This window comes from Pteronotus mesoamericanus, unplaced genomic scaffold, assembly GCF_021234165.1.
Source record: "Pteronotus mesoamericanus isolate MK-2021 breed Mesoamerican mustached bat unplaced genomic scaffold, CSHL_Meso_final contig_24, whole genome shotgun sequence".
Lineage (NCBI taxonomy): Eukaryota > Metazoa > Chordata > Mammalia > Chiroptera > Mormoopidae > Pteronotus > Pteronotus mesoamericanus.
In genome coordinates, this window is record NW_026555100.1 from 28,995,663 (window position 1) to 29,013,812 (window position 18,150).

Genomic DNA, 18,150 nt, shown 5'->3' on the forward strand with positions numbered 1-18,150 from the left:
TTCCTCTTTATGGGTCAGTAACCTGACCCTGGATTCTTAAAAATTTTCTTTATATATCAGCTACAGGCAGAAAACATATGAATCTTAAATCTAGTAAAATGTGGACAACAGTTACCTTTTCTGTCAGCTGCTCATCGCAGGGCGGGCAGGAAGAGGGCGCACCACGTGGCAGGTCACACAGTGTGGAGACCCCGTGAGCGTTAGGGTTAAAGAGAAAGGGAGAAGGAGAAATCATTTTTCATGAATGCCTCTATTATCAACATTTTGGTGGATCATTTAAATTATTCAATTCAAAATTATCTCATAATTAAACAGACTTTAATGGTTTCTTCTCTGACAATGTGCAGAAGGGTTACAGTGTTAAAACAAAAGGCGCGGAGGGAGCCGCCCACACCCCACGGTTTCCGGGGAGTCAGGGGATCTCACTGTTGCCGGCAGCCGCCACACAGGAGGGGCCCCGCAGCTGCTCAGCTCCCTGTCCCGAACCTCTCATTCCATTCAGCCCCTGAAGTATATTCCCAACGTGGCCTAAGTCTTATCCCTTCAAAAACTCCTGTCACCAAGTGTGCGTGTCTAGCAGCACCGCAATTTTATCCTCTAGGTAGCTTTTCTTGGTTTCTTCCCATGCCTGTGTTACAGGACCAAATATATATATACATCCTTCAATACTGCTCTAAGAGGTCAAGTTTCTCATCGGCCAAACCCTTCCATGTGAGTTTCTGCACGGAGAATCCAACCCTGGTCTCGGAGCGCACTCACGAGGTGACAGAATGGGGAGCTAGGGTGCTGGGGTTTGGGGGTCCACCTGGCGCCTGCTGGAACATTAGCTAAGCTTGCCTGTGGGGGCAGTTGGAGGGTTTGCTGTCCAGACCCGCTCTGAAATCCTCGCTTCAAGTTCATTTCTAATATGAGGAAAGAACAACCCCTTACAGCAGGCGCTCCCTGCAGCTGTTGCATGGGACAGCGGTGAAGCTCCTTCTTCTAAGGGCTCCTTAGCGTTTTCCAGACTGACTTGTATTCAGCACACAGAATTGCCAAGAGAAGCAGAGAGGCAGACAGATAGCGGTAACAACTCTTTCTATTAGATTCATACCAAAGCGGGATTAATGGTTGAATTGTCACAGCTGAATTGAGATTTTGGAGAGAGGGATTTTGTGCCAACAGAGCTTTCCCTTTCTGAGCAGTCCTGGCATTCAGATTTTTAGAGTCTCTTTATTCCCCTCTATGTTCAGCTATTCAAAACCATTTCAAAGAAGAGGACAGTTCATAATTGAAAAAGCATGCTTCAAAACAAACTGCTGATTTTAAAATTTAGGATTAATATGGGGGAATTCATTCATGCCGCTTGCTCATCAGTTCATATGGAAAAGTAATGGAAGCAAATAACTTGCTTTATTGTATCTGAATGGCACAGAAGATTCTCCCCTTTGGCTTAAAACAATCACATTTGTTTAAAGATCACCTTTCACTCCAAAATCTACTAATAGAAAGAATCCAAAAGGAGAATTCAAGTCTTTAGACCGAGGTCCCCGCGGCCCCAGGCAGCCTCATGCATTTTCTTATCATACATACATGCACTGTCGTTGGAGAAACCATTTTGCTGAGTGCTGTTGACATACTGCTTAAGCACTGGAATTGGAAGGCAGTTGTTGAGATGGCCATGTAGAAATGTCCACGTTATCTGGCTAGCACTTACCACTTGGCCCCACATACCTACTTTTCACTTTCCTCGTGACAGTGCTGAGCCCATTCAGTAAGTGCCCCCCACAGTCATCACAGGGTGTGGGTTTCTGTGAGGGTGAGACGGTCACCCAAAGCCACAGCCTCCAGCTCCCATCAACAGCAGTTACTTTTGATCCACCCCCTCAATTTACCCCTATAAAAAGCTTGCATTGAGTTAGTGGTAGTAGAGGTACATTACACACACATCGCATGTACATGTAACTCATGCATACCATACATACATGCATATGACATGTATGCATGTATAAGGCTACATGTATATGTCATGTAGGACACCGGCAAGCTTGTTATTGGCTCTTCCGAAGCTCAACTTGACTCATTTGACTTTGCATAGATATGCACTCTCTTGCTTCCCTTATGAATTGGCAGAGAGGATATTTTAGAGGAGATTCCAACCAGTCTTTATTTTATAAACACTGCGCACCTCAACTAGGTGTTAGGAAAGCAAGCTGATCAAAATCATTTATAATACAGCAGGATACCACCCACCAATGACTGATACTATCATCCCAAAGCCTGCTAGGTTGCCACTTAAAATGCAACTTTCATAATGTGTTGCTAAAATAACCTAGTTATCTGTTAAGTATTTTAAAGAAATGAATGCGAATATGGGCACAGATTGGCTTTCTTCTTCCTGACTGCTCCCCGACCCCTCCGCCCCAGACCTAGAACTACTGAGCACACAGCAGGCACGATTAAGGACTGATTGACAATGGGAGGTAAAAAAAGTTGCAGGTAGATTATAGAACAGGATCTTCAATTGCCTTCTTCCAGAGTGTTGTAAAAATGTACATAAAGGATCTTAAGTGTATTGCATTTAACTTCTCCTTAGGCTAGGACTGTTTTATTGGGAATGTTTGGGGTAGTTTACACAGTGAACACAATAGTTTTGCAAATTTGATATTGTCATTTGTGACCATGGAGGAGTCTCAGGGAACAGAATCGAGCACACTGCCGCACAGCGCTGGCTGTGGAGACCACGTCTGACACGGCCCAATTGTTGGGGAGTTTAATGCAGAGGGAAGGAAGTGGACCTTTTTTTTTAAGGCACTGTTTATGGACATAACACATTAAAATGCAATCATGCACATTTTTTGGCCAGTTTGCACATTAAAACATGCTGTGAAAGGCCATCATAAATGCCAACAGAAACAGGGAGATATTTGATGTTTTCTTTTTTCTGGGCTGAGATCCCCTCCCCTTTCCTTCTTGTACAATTGGCTGGAATGGTTTTAAAACAGGGTCGGGAGTGAGCATTTCCACCAATTTCTTGACTTCAAAACCACAGCGAATATAAAAATCAGGACTATCCCATATACTGATAAATAGGGTCATTAAAAATCCATGACCCATCTACTCCATGTAGGGAAAAAGCTGCGGTGCTACATGCATCTGTCTTCTGAATGCTGTCATGCTGTTAATTTCCTCTTGAAATGTCTTTTTCTAGCAACTGATATCACTCAGACGACCCACACCAATACCAATGGTTCTCAGACCTCACTGCAAATTAGAATCACTTGGGGAGATTTTAAACATAGACCGATGTCTAAGTCCTTCTTGGAAGGTAGTGGCTGGACTTAGGGATTATTTTAAGTATTGCAAGTGACTAAGGGTTGGGAATATTAGTCTACACAGCATCATCAAAAATTTTTATGAGTGCAAGATTCAGATTCTTAACCTTGAGACGTTGGTTTGATTATTACTTTAATTGCATCGAACGCTTGTTTGACTAAATTCACCCAAATGCTTAGGTATCTGGAAAATAAAACTGAAAGTATGCAATGATCAGTTCTGAAGCCTACCTTCGAAGCCAGTAATGGTTTAGTGTCTTCTATTTCGATAATGACATCGCGGCAGGGTGGGGTAGACATAAAGGAGGCTGCAAGACAATTTCATAATCAAAGATGTTTTCAAAAATACAGTGGTGAACATTTACACCAAGTTCAAGTTTAACAGCCACAGAGTGAATGGTAGAGTTCACTCCTGGATGAGACTACTGAATGGAAAGGACCACACTCGAATGTAAAAAATAACCCAACAATTCATCACTTTTCCCAAAATATAATAAAATTTTAGAGATTTTCAGGGGACAATATGGCCCATTTTTCTCTTGCCCTGGAGACTTAGCCCAGTGCTTATACATAGGAAATGCTCCAAAAAATTTGTGTCAATACATGTCTTTAGAGGATGCAGAGTCGGGGGCAGTGGTCAGGGGAAATCTACATCTAAAGGGGCCTCCGTTTCGTGGAATCTGTCCTAAGCCACAGAAAAGCAAATCAGGGTGAACAGCTGCACATTTTAGTGGCTCATTCAGCTCTGGTTGTGGCAGTGTATGCAGAGGGAAAAGGTGCATGCCCTGACTTTCATAATTTCCAGAATATTTGGGGGATAGAGCAAGGGCTCAGGAGCAGCCCCCTGGCTCACTCAGTTTGGTTCAGGTAAAGGGGTGCCGAAGCCTCAGCCTAGAGCAAGGGTGAGGGTAAGAGGTATGTTTACCCTTTATGGAAGAAGCATTAAGCAGTCAGACATTCAACAGGAGGCCAGAGCTCAGACAGAACAAACTCTGCCAAGCCAAAAGAACTTTCTGTATAACCCACCCAGCCACTGACATAGAGAACATAAAGACGTGTAGGGAAGACACATTTTCTAGGTAACTATCATACACCAGGCAGTGGGCTAAACCCTTTCCAAACATGATTTCATTTAATCCCTCAATAATACTATAAAATATGTACCATTATCCCCATTATAAAGATTAAAACACAACTGAGGCTAAGAGAAAGCAAGTCACTTGCTTCAGGTTAAACAATTAGTGGTAAGTAGAAATAAGTAATCTAGGTCTGTCTGAACCATTAGCTTGTGTTTTAACCATCATACCACGGCCCAGAGCAGAGTAAACACTCAATAAATGTCAGAGGAAAGATCAAGGCAACTTTGGGGTGGCAGGGCAGACTGACATTTATTGAGCATCTGTGATACACCAATTGCTACGCTAGGTCATTGTGTGTCCATGGGGCACCCCAGATCTACCAGCAGTCTCTGCACTTCCAAGGCAGCTCCCCGCAATCCTGGACAACTGCAAGAACACAGGACACATGAGCCAGGTGGGCAGGCATGTGGGAACGCAACTGTGGGCAAGTTCCTTCTTAAACTACCAGTTCTCCCCTTTATCCTCCTCGAGCACACAAAGCCTCAGGGGCAGGAGAAAAAGTTATCCCATGTGCTTCCAACCGGAGGCCAACCATGTACTGCCTCAACTCTTACCCTGGCATTATTGGTTTTAAGAAAGTATCAGACTGATGTAAAATAATAGATTCCAATCTTGGGAACATTATGTTCCCCATACTCCTTATCTCTTTGGGGGCCTCTCTGAAGCCCTGACCACACTTCATATTAATAACATAGAGTCACTAACTGGGAGACCTCTGCCTCGAGCCCAGACTATCCCTGAAAAATGGACACAAACAGGTCCACACAGGTGACCCTGAGGCCAGAGCAAGTGTGTGGCATTTGCACCTTCCTAACAATTCCACATATTTCTATTGAAGAACTTTCTCTCATGAAAACAGTCAGAAAAATGCTAGGAAAATGGGTTTTCTCCATTTAGTAACCTCAGATAAAACAATGCCTGTAGTTACATTAATCCGTGCTGTTATAAAAACGTTGCTATTTTAGGCGCCGTCAATTCAGCTCAAGAAATTTATGGATAAACATATGTAGGGTTTTTGCTGAAGTGTGACTGCGGATTTTATTTTTTCCTCCTCTCTGAATCAGGGATACAGGATGCTCAGGCCCACATAGCAGATGAGTTTCAGAGGCTCTGTAATATCTACACCAAAAGATTAAATAGAACTGGTTAGCAGCACAGCTGCTTAGACAGAAGACATCTGCTTCAGTCTTGAGGTTACCAATCATCAGCTAAGTGAGTGCCAATTCTCTGTGGGGCCTGATCACATGGGGTTACGAGCCCTGGGATCTTGTTCCCTGATACAACCCAGTCCCAGGCCCATCACAGTTCCTGGCACATGGTTAAGGTAAAAACAAGTCAAAACGCTATTCATTCACTATTTATCATGGGACTCTAAGGTAAGTACCACGCACGCTCTATCATTTCCTTACTAATTATGTGACGTAAAGTAAGTCACATAAACTCAGCAGGTGTTATTTTTTTCTTGATGGATAACAATGAAATATTATCTTTCAAATTATATCTCAACAATGTTGTGATGCATTAATGAGGTGGGACAACAGATCAAAAGCAATTTAAAATAAAGATCCCCGCTCAGTGCTCACATGGCGGGGGTGGGGGGTAGCGGGAGGGCCCTGCACTTTCTCATCAAAATACTAATCACATTAGACTGCAACCACCCATTTCCTTGTCTGTCTTCCCTGCTGGACTATATAAAAAATTGATGAAGCACTTCCATTTCCAAAAAAGAAGCTTTCTGTTCCTTCCGAAGCAGGATGTCTCAGCAGATAATAGCTCAAGGATTGGGTCCTCCCAAGACAAGGCCAAGATTCAAGTCTAGCTCTGCCACTTAATAACTATCTTACTTTGGGAAAGTTACGTAGCTCACTCTAACTCAGACAATGAATACTTACGTGAGAAGGTTGGTAAAGATTAAGTCAGATCATGTATGAAAAGTGCCCAACTGTTATTTATAGACTTCATTTACCTTTGAGCTGTGGCACAATATCCTCTTTTCCTGCATACGGGTCACAGCGAAAGCGGTCCAGGCGGTCAATGGTGCACTGGCCGACGACGGGCTTCCGCCCGAACTGCCTGTGGTCGATGACCTTGACCACCAGCGGAGGCATGTACAATTCCTCTTTGGGCAAGAACTGGGGGTCACAGAGGTAAATGTCACTTTTATGTACAAGACCTGACAAGAAACAGCTCTGCCAGTAAACACCTCCCAAAGGACCAAGCCAGGATCTTTTTGCCCATTTGGCATAGCCAAGGGGGACTCACAGTTAAGTAGCACAGTAACATACCTGCTATGCAAGCAGCAAATGCTGAAAGGCAGGAGCTCTGAGCCAGACCACCTGGGATGGAGTCCTGGCTCTGCCACTAAGGAGCTGCATGACCTCAGGGAACTTTCTATGCCCCAATTACCTCCTCAGTAACAGTAGGGTTGTTGAATTAATACACGTGAAGTGCTTAAAATAGTACCTTAGTGCCTGGCTCTGCTGTGTGACAGGATGCAGAGTTAGCATTTAACTGGAGTTTAGAAACGATCACACTAAAACTGAACCTTCAAGGGAAATAACTGTGGCTTGGGAATCTTCTGGCCCTGGAAGTTCAGGGTCAAAATGGGATGCTCATTTGTCCTCAGCTCCTCTTTGTTCATCCACGTGGAATTTGGTGGACTTGATGACTGTCTAATGGGAAATTGTGGGCATTCTCAGGTGAATTTCCACCTTTGGCCTCTCACAGGAATAGAAGCTGGGGTCAACTGTGTGACTTCCCTTACCTTCGCCAGAAGGCTAGATTCCAGGCTAGAACGTGGGGGTGGGGGACGGGCTGAGGAGGAGACAGAGATGGGTGGAAAGGCCAGGCAGAGGCCACTCTGGGATTCTGGCTTGGAGAATCCAGGTGGTTCTCCATCTACACCGTTGTAGGGAAGAGCATGGGCTTTGGAGTTGGAAGGACCTAAGTCCAAACTCTGGCCACTCACTTGCCAGCTGTGTAAATCTCCTAACCTCTCAGTTTCCCCCAAAGTGGGTAAAAGGAGTGAAAATGCCTGCTCTGCGGGGTTAGAGCGAAGACTGAATGCGGAGAGCATGACTGCAGCCAGCTCGGAGCTGTAGCTGCTGTCGTCGCAGTCTGCACACTCGCTATGGGGCCTGGGTAAGGCATTTCCCCTCTCTCAGCCTCAGTCTCCTTGTCTGTAAAAGGAGAGGTTAATCCACAGGACCCTAGAGTTCAAGAGCAGGTATGTGGGAGGCAACAAATGACTGGGCTGAGAAAAGAAACGAGAAGGTTTTAGACTTTGTCCCCCTTCAAACTGAAGAAGTGCCTTTATTTTTAATCTCTTTTTAATAGTAGAGTAAAACAGATTCTTTTTAAAAAATTAAGGATTACAGAAAGAACGGGTAACCTCTTCTTCCAAAGTATTCTGGGGTCTACAGTGGAGGGCTGTGAATGGGGGCAGGCGCCATCACATTTCTAATAACAGGAGGATAACTTTGAAGCCACCAAGTAGATGTCATTGCAGAGGCCTCTGGGGGTGGGGTCCAGGCACAGGCTGCTAGGGCAGGGCCCCATCAGCCCACATGGGTTCCTCTGTGACCACCCCTCCCCCAATCAGCCAGCCCCTTTATGGAGGTTTCTGGTCCCTGCAGGCCTGCAGAGCCACAAGAGGGGGTTAATGCTCTGCCCTCAGGGCACTGACCAAGAGCCTGCAGTAGACAGCTCAACAGCTGCAAAGTGTACTGGAGAAAGATATCAGTATTGCTCAGAGATTATTTCTGCATCAGTGGGGTTGCTTGAAGCTTTAGGAAACCATCACAACAGTGTAAGAATCTAAAAGGGAAATGTCACTAACAAGCTGAATCCAAGGCTGTTTGTCTACGTGTTGTCAGACTTTGGAAATATATAAACCATGTGTAGGTATGTGAGGTGAAGATATTTTGTAGTTCCAATAAAGTTCAGCTATTTAACACACATGAACTATTACAGAATCTTGATACTGTACCACTTTCATGAAGAGAACAGAACCTGGGAAGTTGGGGGTCTTCTTAAGGTTTTTGATGACCACTGACTCGACCCTCTCCCCGCCACACTCCACAATGAGACTGGGGGACGTGACAGAAGCCATCTGGTAGTTCTTCATGTTTCTTAAGCCCCAAGCTAGAATCTAAAAAAGCAATGTGATAAGATGGGAGAGAAACCCAGCATATTAAAAACAATATTTAAAAGGAAAAATTTTCTCTTAATAGCCAGTAAATTCTTTAAGTGTGACTTGTGCAGATTTGCTTAGAATCTCTGACAATATTATCCTAGAAAGCCTGTAGGTCATGCAAAGAAAGGCAACTTGCCTCTTTCCTCCCCTGCCTGAGCTGCTAAAATAGCAGAGCAGTTAAGGGGGTAGGAATCAAATCCTGTTGTTCCATATGATAGCATGTGAACTCTGGCAAGCTAGTTAACCACTCCATGTCTCATCCATAAACAGGACAGATAGTATTCTCTCTCATAGGGTTATTTTGAGGATCAAGTGTAAACTTCTTAACAGCATCTGACATGCAAGCAGTGATAGCTGTTGCTTAAAGCCATCTGCTCAGTCTTTGAGAACTCTTAGCGAGACAGCCTGAGAACAGAAATCCCGAGGGAACAGCTGTTTGACTAAGCAAGGGAGAGCAGGCCAGACACTGTCCATCGAGCTACCTGGTTAGCTCCACCGGCCTGTGCCTGCACCATGGTGTGGCACGTCTCTGTTTCCCATGACTCCCTTCTTATGCCCCACCTCTGCCTCCCTCCTGGGCCCCTTCCTCTCTCTCCACACACACAGGTATGCTCTTCTGAGTCTGTTTTCCCCTTCCCAGTTCTCCAGTTGACACAGGATACTCAGAAATCCACGGGCTCCCATTGAATGAGAAAGGACCTGTTCCTGTTGCTTGACAAGCCTTCTATTTCCCTATTTCAAAATTTGGGGCAAATCCTAGAATAAATTGGATCCCATTATTCTATATGCAAGATCCCATTTCCTACATGAAAGATTCCAGTTCTATAGCCACATCCATTTGATTTGATCACAAAACCAAGAGAGCAGCATACCTCAATAGCCGTGAGTTGAACCACGGGCCTGATCCCCTGGGGGACCATGTACAGATTGGGTGCCCTTTGTGAGGGAAGAATGGGAAGGTTGGAGCCGTCCTGTGAAATACACATGCAACTGTCAGTGCTCGGAGTTATTAACAGGTTTTAAGCGGCTGCTCTGAAAGCATAGAGGCGTGAGGATTCAGCAGGTACCTTGTGTCTCAGAATCAGCTCTGCAGTTACGAGGACGTCCCCACAGGCCTTGTCTCCATTCATCACTGGGTACCAGAGGAGTTTGGGCGTGATGTCCATTTCTGAGTTTAGTTTCACCAGAGGAGAGCACATGCTTCGTCCTAAAAATTCATCTTTGCCCTAGAGAAACAAACACTCCTTCAATTCCCCAAACTATATCTCTATAAATCTCCATCTGTCCCCAAGCCATCTTAGAAATTCTAAATTACCTACCACTTGGTCATTGTCAAAAAGTTCGATGATAACTTTGGGTGGGTTCTGTAGGACTGTTTGGGGTTCCCCATAGATCTCAATTTCATCAAATATAATTGTTTGGTCCCAAGTGGGATTCAGAGTGGAGTGGATGATCTCAGTGGTTTTACTTCGATGGAGGAAGGAGACATGAGCATATGGGTCTAAAACCAAAAAAGAAAATAACAGTGGGGACATAGCCGAAATCTGACCATAAAACTCCTAGAAGAAAACATAGCTCCTTGACATTGACTTGGCAATGATTTTTTTTTTTTTTTTGTAATTTGACACCAAAGTAAAGGCAACAAAAGCAAAAATAAACAACTGGGGCTACCTCAAACTAAAAAGCTTCCATACAACAAGGGAAACTATCAACAAAATGAAAAGGCAACCTGTGGATGAAGGAATAAAGAAAATGTGGGAGATTTACAGATATTAATGTGCACACACAATGGAATATAATTCAGCCTTTAATAAACAGTGAATCCTGCCCTCCATAAGTGACAGCACGGATGGACATTGAGGGCATTATGCTCTGTGAAATAAGCCAGACAGAGAAAAAGGAATATTACATGTAGCACTTATATGTGGAATCCCTTCCCCCCAAAAGTCAAGCTCATGGGAAAAGAGGGAAGAATGGTTGTTACCAGGGGCTGAATGGAAGGGGAGATGGGAGAGGTTAGGAGAGGTTAATAAAGAGATGCAAATGTCAGTTATGAGATGAATAAGGTCTGAGGGTCTCACACATAACATGGTGACTATAGTTGATAAATAGCTATATTGTATAATTGAAATTTGCTACAAGAGTAGAACTTAAATTTTCTCACACACACAAGGTAAACATGTGAGGTGGTGGATGTGTTAACTCAATTTGACACAATGCATATGTTCCAATGATATATCTTATATCTCCAACTGCAAAAAATGTACTTTGAGTTTTATACAACTTTAGTTGAGAATGTCGATAGGATTCTAACTTTGACTTTCAATGATTGAGTGCCCCCTGGTGGTGAATATTTGAAAATGTCTTCAAAAACCATTTTGGAGATGTGTATTACGGGGATAACTTTGAATATGCTCTAATTTGCAAGAAAAGGAAATAACTTATATATGCTTGGAAGGCACCTCACAATTGATGTGAGCATGCCAGGGTGTCAGGCAACTGCTTTAAAAGCTGTTTCCACAGGAGGCCCTGGGAGGCTCTGGGGGCCTTCAGGCCCTGGAGTGGAATTCAACAGCACAAATCCCCAGAGCAGAGGTCCCCTGGCCTTTCCCCTTCCCCACCCACGGCCTTCCTAGAGCCGGCCCAAAGGTGACAAAACTAACTGAGCTGTCAGTGTGAGGGGTGAGGAAACCTCATGGTTTTAGGGTTCTGGAAATTTGGGGAGCAGGCAGCAAAGGAGGTCAAGATGGACTCCAAACTCCTTCACGCCTGTCCTGTAGGTAACTAGGTGAATTTGTGATCTTTTTGCCAACTTGAGAGAACTACAAATACACATATATAATCTTAAATGCATATATATAATCTTAACTTCCAACCAACATAAGAGCCCAGGGTATATGTATACAGCTATGTATATAGACAGAGAGCAGAAACTGCTTTTCTCCTTGGTGCCTTACATTACTTAATCAATTAGCAATTATTAGTATCAAAAAGCCACATACATTCTACATATCTCTAGCACCCAGCAGCAGTGCTTGGCATTATACTCAGTGTTTATTAATCTAGTAACTGAATAATTTATGTCATATATGTCAAACCAGTCTCAATATGCAAATGCTTTTTGTTGTTGGTAGGAAAACCTCAAACTGTTTACTTGATGAAAAGTAGAATCATGCTAGCCTGCTACGTAATAAGGTGTGAGAGGGAGGGTTTTTTTTCTTTACCTGAAAAGCTATCCTTGTCTAAAGCCATGAGGTTTCTTGCTTGGTAGATATAGCAGCGCAGATGGTACATGTAGGCTCCTAAAAAGAACAGGATGGAGGTTACTTACAAGAAACATAATATTGCCAACTACTGTTTTCCTGGAATATTTGGAGATAATACATGTTTCAGATAAAATAGGTCACTCAAATCTACTTCTCCACAGTAAAGAACACATATAATGGTGATAGCATGTCCTCCCAAAGTAATTCTGTTTCCTGTAAAATAAAATGTATTTGAAAAATACTATAGTAAGCCCTGGCCAGGTGTCTCAGTTGGTTGGAGGACTGGGCAGGCCATACATCTAGGTTGTGGGTTCAATCCCTGGTTGGGGCATGTAAGGGAAGGAGCCAACTAATGTTTCTCTCTCACATAGATGATGATTCTCTCTCTCTCTCCCTCTCTCTTTCTAAAGAGAATAAACACATCCTCAGGTGAGACTTTAAAAAACAGCATGACAGTAAGCTCAATGCAGGTGTGTCAGTCAGGAGATCCTTGCTCCCGGTGTCACCTACCTGGATCTGGGGCACCGCTTGTCCTCAATGACCTTTACAAGGAGACTGGGTGTCCAGGAGTTACAGAAATAGGGCTTTCTATATTACTTTAGCACCATATCTAAGAAACAGTTATTTTCTAAAAGTTTCTTTGGTATTTCAAAATCTTTATACCCCATATCCTAATTATAATAATGCATATACAGCCCCACCCCACTCAACATGCCCCCTACCCGCCCCGACTCCACCCATAATTTCAGAAATAGTAGAGCACTGTGATTCACTGCAGATTCTAGGAGCTGGACTACATGGGTTCAAATCTTGTCTCTACAAGCTGTAAGTGCCATAAGCTATAAGACATTAAGTCAAGTTATGTGATATTTTTGCACCTCAGCTTCCTCACCTGTAAGATAGGGCCAATAATAGCACCTCCTTTCTAAAGAGTTATGTAACGGTTTGCTATTATTATTACAGCCTCATCCCTACATGCCTGAATGTCATTATGGAAACCAACATTTCCTCAAATTTTTAAATATTTTTTCATCATTAAAATAATCTATTGGGGGGCTGGATAGAGCAAGCACATATTGAACAGATTATGTTAAAATTAACAATTTGGCCCTAGCTGGTGTGGCTCAGTGGATTGAGTGCTGGCCTGCGAGCCAAAGGGTTGCTGGTTCAATTCCCAGTGTAAGGCACATGGCTGGGTTGCAGGCCAGGTTTCCAGCAGGGGGCGTACGAGATGCAACCACACATAAGGTGTTTCTCTCCCTCCCTTTCTCCCTCCCTTCCCCTCTCTAAAAATAAATAAATAAAATCTTTAAAAAAATACACTTAAATTAACAATTTGACCACCTTCTACCCCAAATACAATTTTTAAAGCTGTATTTAAAAAAATCGTCTTCTATAAGTGATAAAAATGAAAGTACGTTTTTATAATATTTGGTGATTTGAAGTGTTTTCTTGAGATAAAAATCACAATGTGAGGACACAGGAACCCATGTTTAAGACTTACTGTCAAAATTACAGGAAACAATGGGAGTGTTCGCTCCGAACACGGTGGTGGCGCTGTGTGCCTGCTTTTCCATGCTTTTTTCTTCTCCGTCATCAGTGGTGTCTGCACCCTAAGGAGGCAGAAAATCAATTAACAGTGCTGAAAAATGAAGAGGCAAGAATGGCAAGCTACTTGGAATAGTGGCTGTTAAAACAGATTTTCTTCATCCAGTCACTTCATTTTTAGAGATGAATGCAGCCCTGGGCAGTAAGTGGCTGTCACTTAGCCAGAACGCGATAGAGCAGGGAGTTGAAGCCAGACCTCCTACCCTCAAGTTCAGGCTTACCAAACTCTGACACTAAAAGAAGAAAAGAAAAGGAAGGGTGTAAAGGATAAGTACGGGGATTAAAAGGATGGGAGGAGGAAGAGAGAGCAGCGGAGTAAGAACACAGTTGGGTCAGCATGCAAAAACAGAAGAATAGGCTGTTCCTAATCACCACATAGTTTTTTTAGATCAGCCACCATCATTTTATTATTCATTCCTTCTTTCTGCTTTTTTTCTCACTGCCTTCTTATTGTGCTTCCATATAAATTGCTCTCTATTCTGTGAGCCATCCTTCTATCTCTCCCCTCCCCCCACCACATCTGTATATTTAACTTTTTTAGTGTATTGAACAGCTGTAGTTTACAAACTATAATCCAAGACCCTGTACCTTGGATATTAATAGATGTCACCTGCAGCAAGGGTTCGGAAACAAATATAGTTGGATAATGCCTGGTGAAACAACATGAAACAGCTATGTCTGCAACAGGACTTCTTAGCACTTTCATATGTTAATGGTGTATTCATTCTACAAAAATGACTGAGCATGTACCACGTGGATCATTCTCGCAAATTATATGCAGTCTTGCAGCACCAGAGGAACTTCCATGAAATCATCAGTGTTGTATCCAACATGTACATATTCTCCCTAGACAAATGTTTTTTAAGGTTGGGCTACTTACAAGGGCACCTTCAAGTTTAAAGATGGCAGCTGCACCATGTGTTTCTGAAGGAGCCATTTTTCTCCTCCAGCGCCTGCGGCGAAAGGTATCTGAACTCCGCTGTTTCCAGTGAAATTTCCAGCCAATTAAGGAAGCATATTCCCAGCCCTCCTGGTCTTTAAATTCTTCCATGGCCTAAAACAGGAGTAAAAGTTTTAATGATGATCATCATGATCATGATCCTTATGTTGATAAAGCAAATTATTTGGTCAATCGACAAATAAGTATTGAAAATCATCTCTGTGCCAAGCACTGTGCTAGGAGCCCCAGACACAACAAACAGCAAAACAGGCAGGCTGCCTGCCCTTGGGAGCTGAGAGACTGTGTGACACAGATAGCCAGACAATGAAGGTGGAGGGAGATGTTGCCAAGGTGGTGGCTGTACTACCAGGGCCTGCACATCATTCAGATGTTCAGGGCAGGGTCAGGTAGGTAGAGCAAATTGCTTCTTTCTCAAGTTGCTTTCTATATTCTTGCTTTATTAGCTCATAAGAAAACATTACTATTGTCATATAGTTTGGAAACTATTATTATCCTCATTTTATATGTGGAGAAAAAAATTTGATAACACCTTCTCCAGAGTTCAAATGTCTTGTCTAAGCTAATAGCTGCCATAACTAATAATTACATGATAGATTAGGGTATACTACTTCTGTAATAATTAATAATGCAGTATAGCACTTTTTATCTTAAAACTATATATAAATGATCTCCATTTTCAAAGTTCTATTCAGTTCCCTCACCAGCTATGAGGCCTGCTATGTACCAGCGGTTGTGCTAAGGGCTGAGGGAGCAAGGAGGAGAAAGGCAGACAGGGTCTTTGTCTTCATGTAGCTGACATTTTAGTGGTGGAAATTTTATGTAAATATTTGAAAGGTATGACTAGATTTAATAAATATAGAATAACACTAAATAATATTTATGATTATAGAAACAAAAGCTCCGTGTAGGTTCTCATCATTGTAGGTGTTATTTTTTCGACTTTGAATAAACAGGAAATCCAGGTCAAGCACAATCTTACTATTGACCCTCCAGTGGTGGTAACTGTGGCATTGAAATAGTTCATGTAGCCAGGAGTGAGGCAGGTTGGGAATATGCTCCAAGTCTCAACAATACCCTTTGGCCAATACACTTGACTGGGTCAAGTGTCCACTCTTCTGACTTCAAGTGCCTCAGTATTCTGTCCACGTCACCTTGGTGGTCTCCTATGGAAGGAGAGAATCAAGTGCCTCTAGAAACTTCTCACCCTATCAGGACAGGGATAATTAAATAACAAATATTCATTGATCAGCTCTTTCAATCTACTCCATTATTTATTAGGAACAAGTTCCTGAGCTGACAAGAAGGGTACAAAAGATGACTATGGACACATCTTTGTGTCTAAGAAGCTCGCCATCTAATGAAAAGTAACTCCATTCACTGTACCTACTGTATGTAAGGAACTTTGTGGGATAGAAAGAGGTCTTGTTAGGATTAGGCTAGCTTGGGTTCAAACACTGGCTCTATCAGTTACTAGACGTATGGCCCAGAGCAAGTCTATTTAATTTCTGTGAAATGGGGATAAAATGTTAACATTGCAGGCTGTAGATAATGCATATTCAGTGTCTAGCATTATAAAAGACACACAAAACATGCCACTTATTACTGAGATTGGTGTTATTGTTCCACTTAATTTATTATTAGTCCATTGAAGCCCTAACATTCCCTAATTAGAAACAGGATATTATACCCATTTTGCTGATGAGAAACAAAATGAAACCAGGATTTGAATGCTTATACATCTCATTCCAAGTCCTGAGCTATTGCCACTATTCCATTATGCTACCAAACAATTTCTGTGTCTGCAACTACTTCTTGAACGGTTCTCAATATTTAGTCTGCCTCAGAATCACCTGGGGGGCTTGGTGTTGGGCCCCACCCCCAGAGTTTCTAAATCAGCAGGGCATTTCTAACAAATTCCTGTTGTTGCCCCTCCGGGTGAGGGGCAAGCTTTGAGAACCCTGGAGCAAGGCATTAGGTCCCTGATTGGCAAGTGGCTTTGGGAGAAATGGTTAAGAGGAATTCTATGTGGTCTGGAAGGCAGAGCCCCAGCCCAGCTCCCTCCCACCGCCCCTCCTACCTTGGCAGTACTTGAAGTGGTTTGTGTTGAATCCTTCTTGCGTTTTCGGATCAGCCTTCGTCGTCTGTGAGTATGGTACATTTTCTCTGCCGCCACCCAGGATTTCGGCTTATTATCGGGAGGAATGGTAATTCCATACTCCCAGCCTGGAACAGAGTTTGTGAATGGTTATCCAAAGGAGATACACTTGTGCCGGACTGCCAAATACACTTTCCAGAAACATTCAGTCACTCTCTCTATCCCCAAATATTCCCTATGATCACAACTGAATGCTACTGCTCCGTTCACTTTGCTGCAATTCAGTCAAACTGAACCCAGCAGTATTCCCCTGGCTCCCTGTTCTAAAAGCTTCCTCAGTGGCCATGGGGATCTCCCCACTTTTATACCTCTAGTCATTCATGGTAGGAAAATGCACCTAAGAACAAAGCACAGCGTAAGAGGCAGAAGACGGTGGTTGTTAAAAGTGAGTGGCCTGCGTAGTTACACAGCTTGAGTTCAAATCGCAGCATCCCCACATACTGGCTGTGTACTAAAAAAGTTTCTTGCAGGTTAGTAAACCTGCCTATGGCCCAGTTTCTCTAGCACAATGGTAAAATACACCTTTTAAAAAAGGAATTAATCAAAATAATGCATGCAAAGCACTAGGGCAGTGCTCAGCACATAGTCTATGCTCAATGTTAACTATTATGACAAGGCCCGGTGTGTGCATCTGGATCAGTGAGGGAACTTGATATCTATTTGAAATCTACCGAGGGGGAGGGGAGTAGGGGGCGTAAGGGGGTCAAAAGGTAATGGAAGAAATACAATAAAAAATATTTTTTAAAAAAAGAAATCTTCATCAATGCTAGGTCTTTCTTTGTACTACTCCCTCTTAGAAGAAAAGAGACAGATTTCCTATTGTGCTAATTCCAAATATTATAGTTCATTTAAACTTTAGATTACTGTTCATAAAAAGGGATAAACACCATCAGCAGGGGCTTCGTCAATAATCTGCATTATTTCAGAATAGGACTTTGAAGGTCTTTTATAGTCTCCATGGAGGATACGGGGTGCAGTTAGAGGAGAAAATTTACACTCCGGTTCCCTTCCAAATTCTCGTCACAGATCCTCGGCATCTCAAAGTCCAGCCACCCAGCCCCCTTGCCTTATATTTTTATCTTGACAGAGCCCGAACCCCGCACCTGTCCAGGTACTGGCTTGTCCTTTTGATCTCGCGCCTGAATCATCACAAGGAAAAACCACATGACCTGGTCGTCATAGACCCACCAACAGGAGTAAGATGCCTCCTTCCCCAGGAAACTTCACTCTGACTAACCAGCGCCCCTGGTCAGGTAATAGATCTAAAATGTTCCCTTTCTCTACAAGGCCTACTGGGGTGATCGTTTTATAAGGTATATAAATGTCTAATCATTATCTTGTACACCTGAAACTACTGTCAACTGTAACCAAAAAATAAAAAATATTAAAAATTTTACCTTTCTCGTCCACTGCACGGTTTATGTCATATTCCCATGCATCGTCTTCCCATTTCCAGCCCGGAGGGCACGTGAGCTCACTGGGTGATGCCGCTTTATCACCATTCTTTAAAAA

The 18,150-nt window shown here is 43.0% G+C and overlaps 1 protein-coding gene across 2 annotated transcripts in view; it reads right to left on the reverse strand.

The window, feature by feature from the left end:
- Window positions 1-18,150, reverse strand: part of MYOF (myoferlin) — a 142,252-nt gene that overhangs the window by 28,551 nt on the left and 95,551 nt on the right. The window contains exons 28-40 of one of the 2 annotated variants that reach the window (XM_054572866.1): window positions 18,036-18,141; window positions 16,561-16,706; window positions 14,403-14,576; window positions 13,419-13,527; window positions 11,873-11,950; window positions 9,968-10,149; window positions 9,716-9,874; window positions 9,521-9,619; window positions 8,442-8,603; window positions 6,420-6,585; window positions 3,546-3,622; window positions 1,573-1,629; window positions 116-127 (exon numbers count right to left, since the gene is read on the reverse strand). In XM_054572866.1, coding sequence (XP_054428841.1) covers window positions 116-127; window positions 1,573-1,629; window positions 3,546-3,622; window positions 6,420-6,585; window positions 8,442-8,603; window positions 9,521-9,619; window positions 9,716-9,874; window positions 9,968-10,149; window positions 11,873-11,950; window positions 13,419-13,527; window positions 14,403-14,576; window positions 16,561-16,706; window positions 18,036-18,141 — 1,527 coding nt within the window. The remainder of the gene's footprint in view (window positions 1-115; window positions 128-1,572; window positions 1,630-3,545; window positions 3,623-6,419; window positions 6,586-8,441; window positions 8,604-9,520; window positions 9,620-9,715; window positions 9,875-9,967; window positions 10,150-11,872; window positions 11,951-13,418; window positions 13,528-14,402; window positions 14,577-16,560; window positions 16,707-18,035; window positions 18,142-18,150) is intronic. The other variant, XM_054572867.1, reaches the window with a different exon arrangement.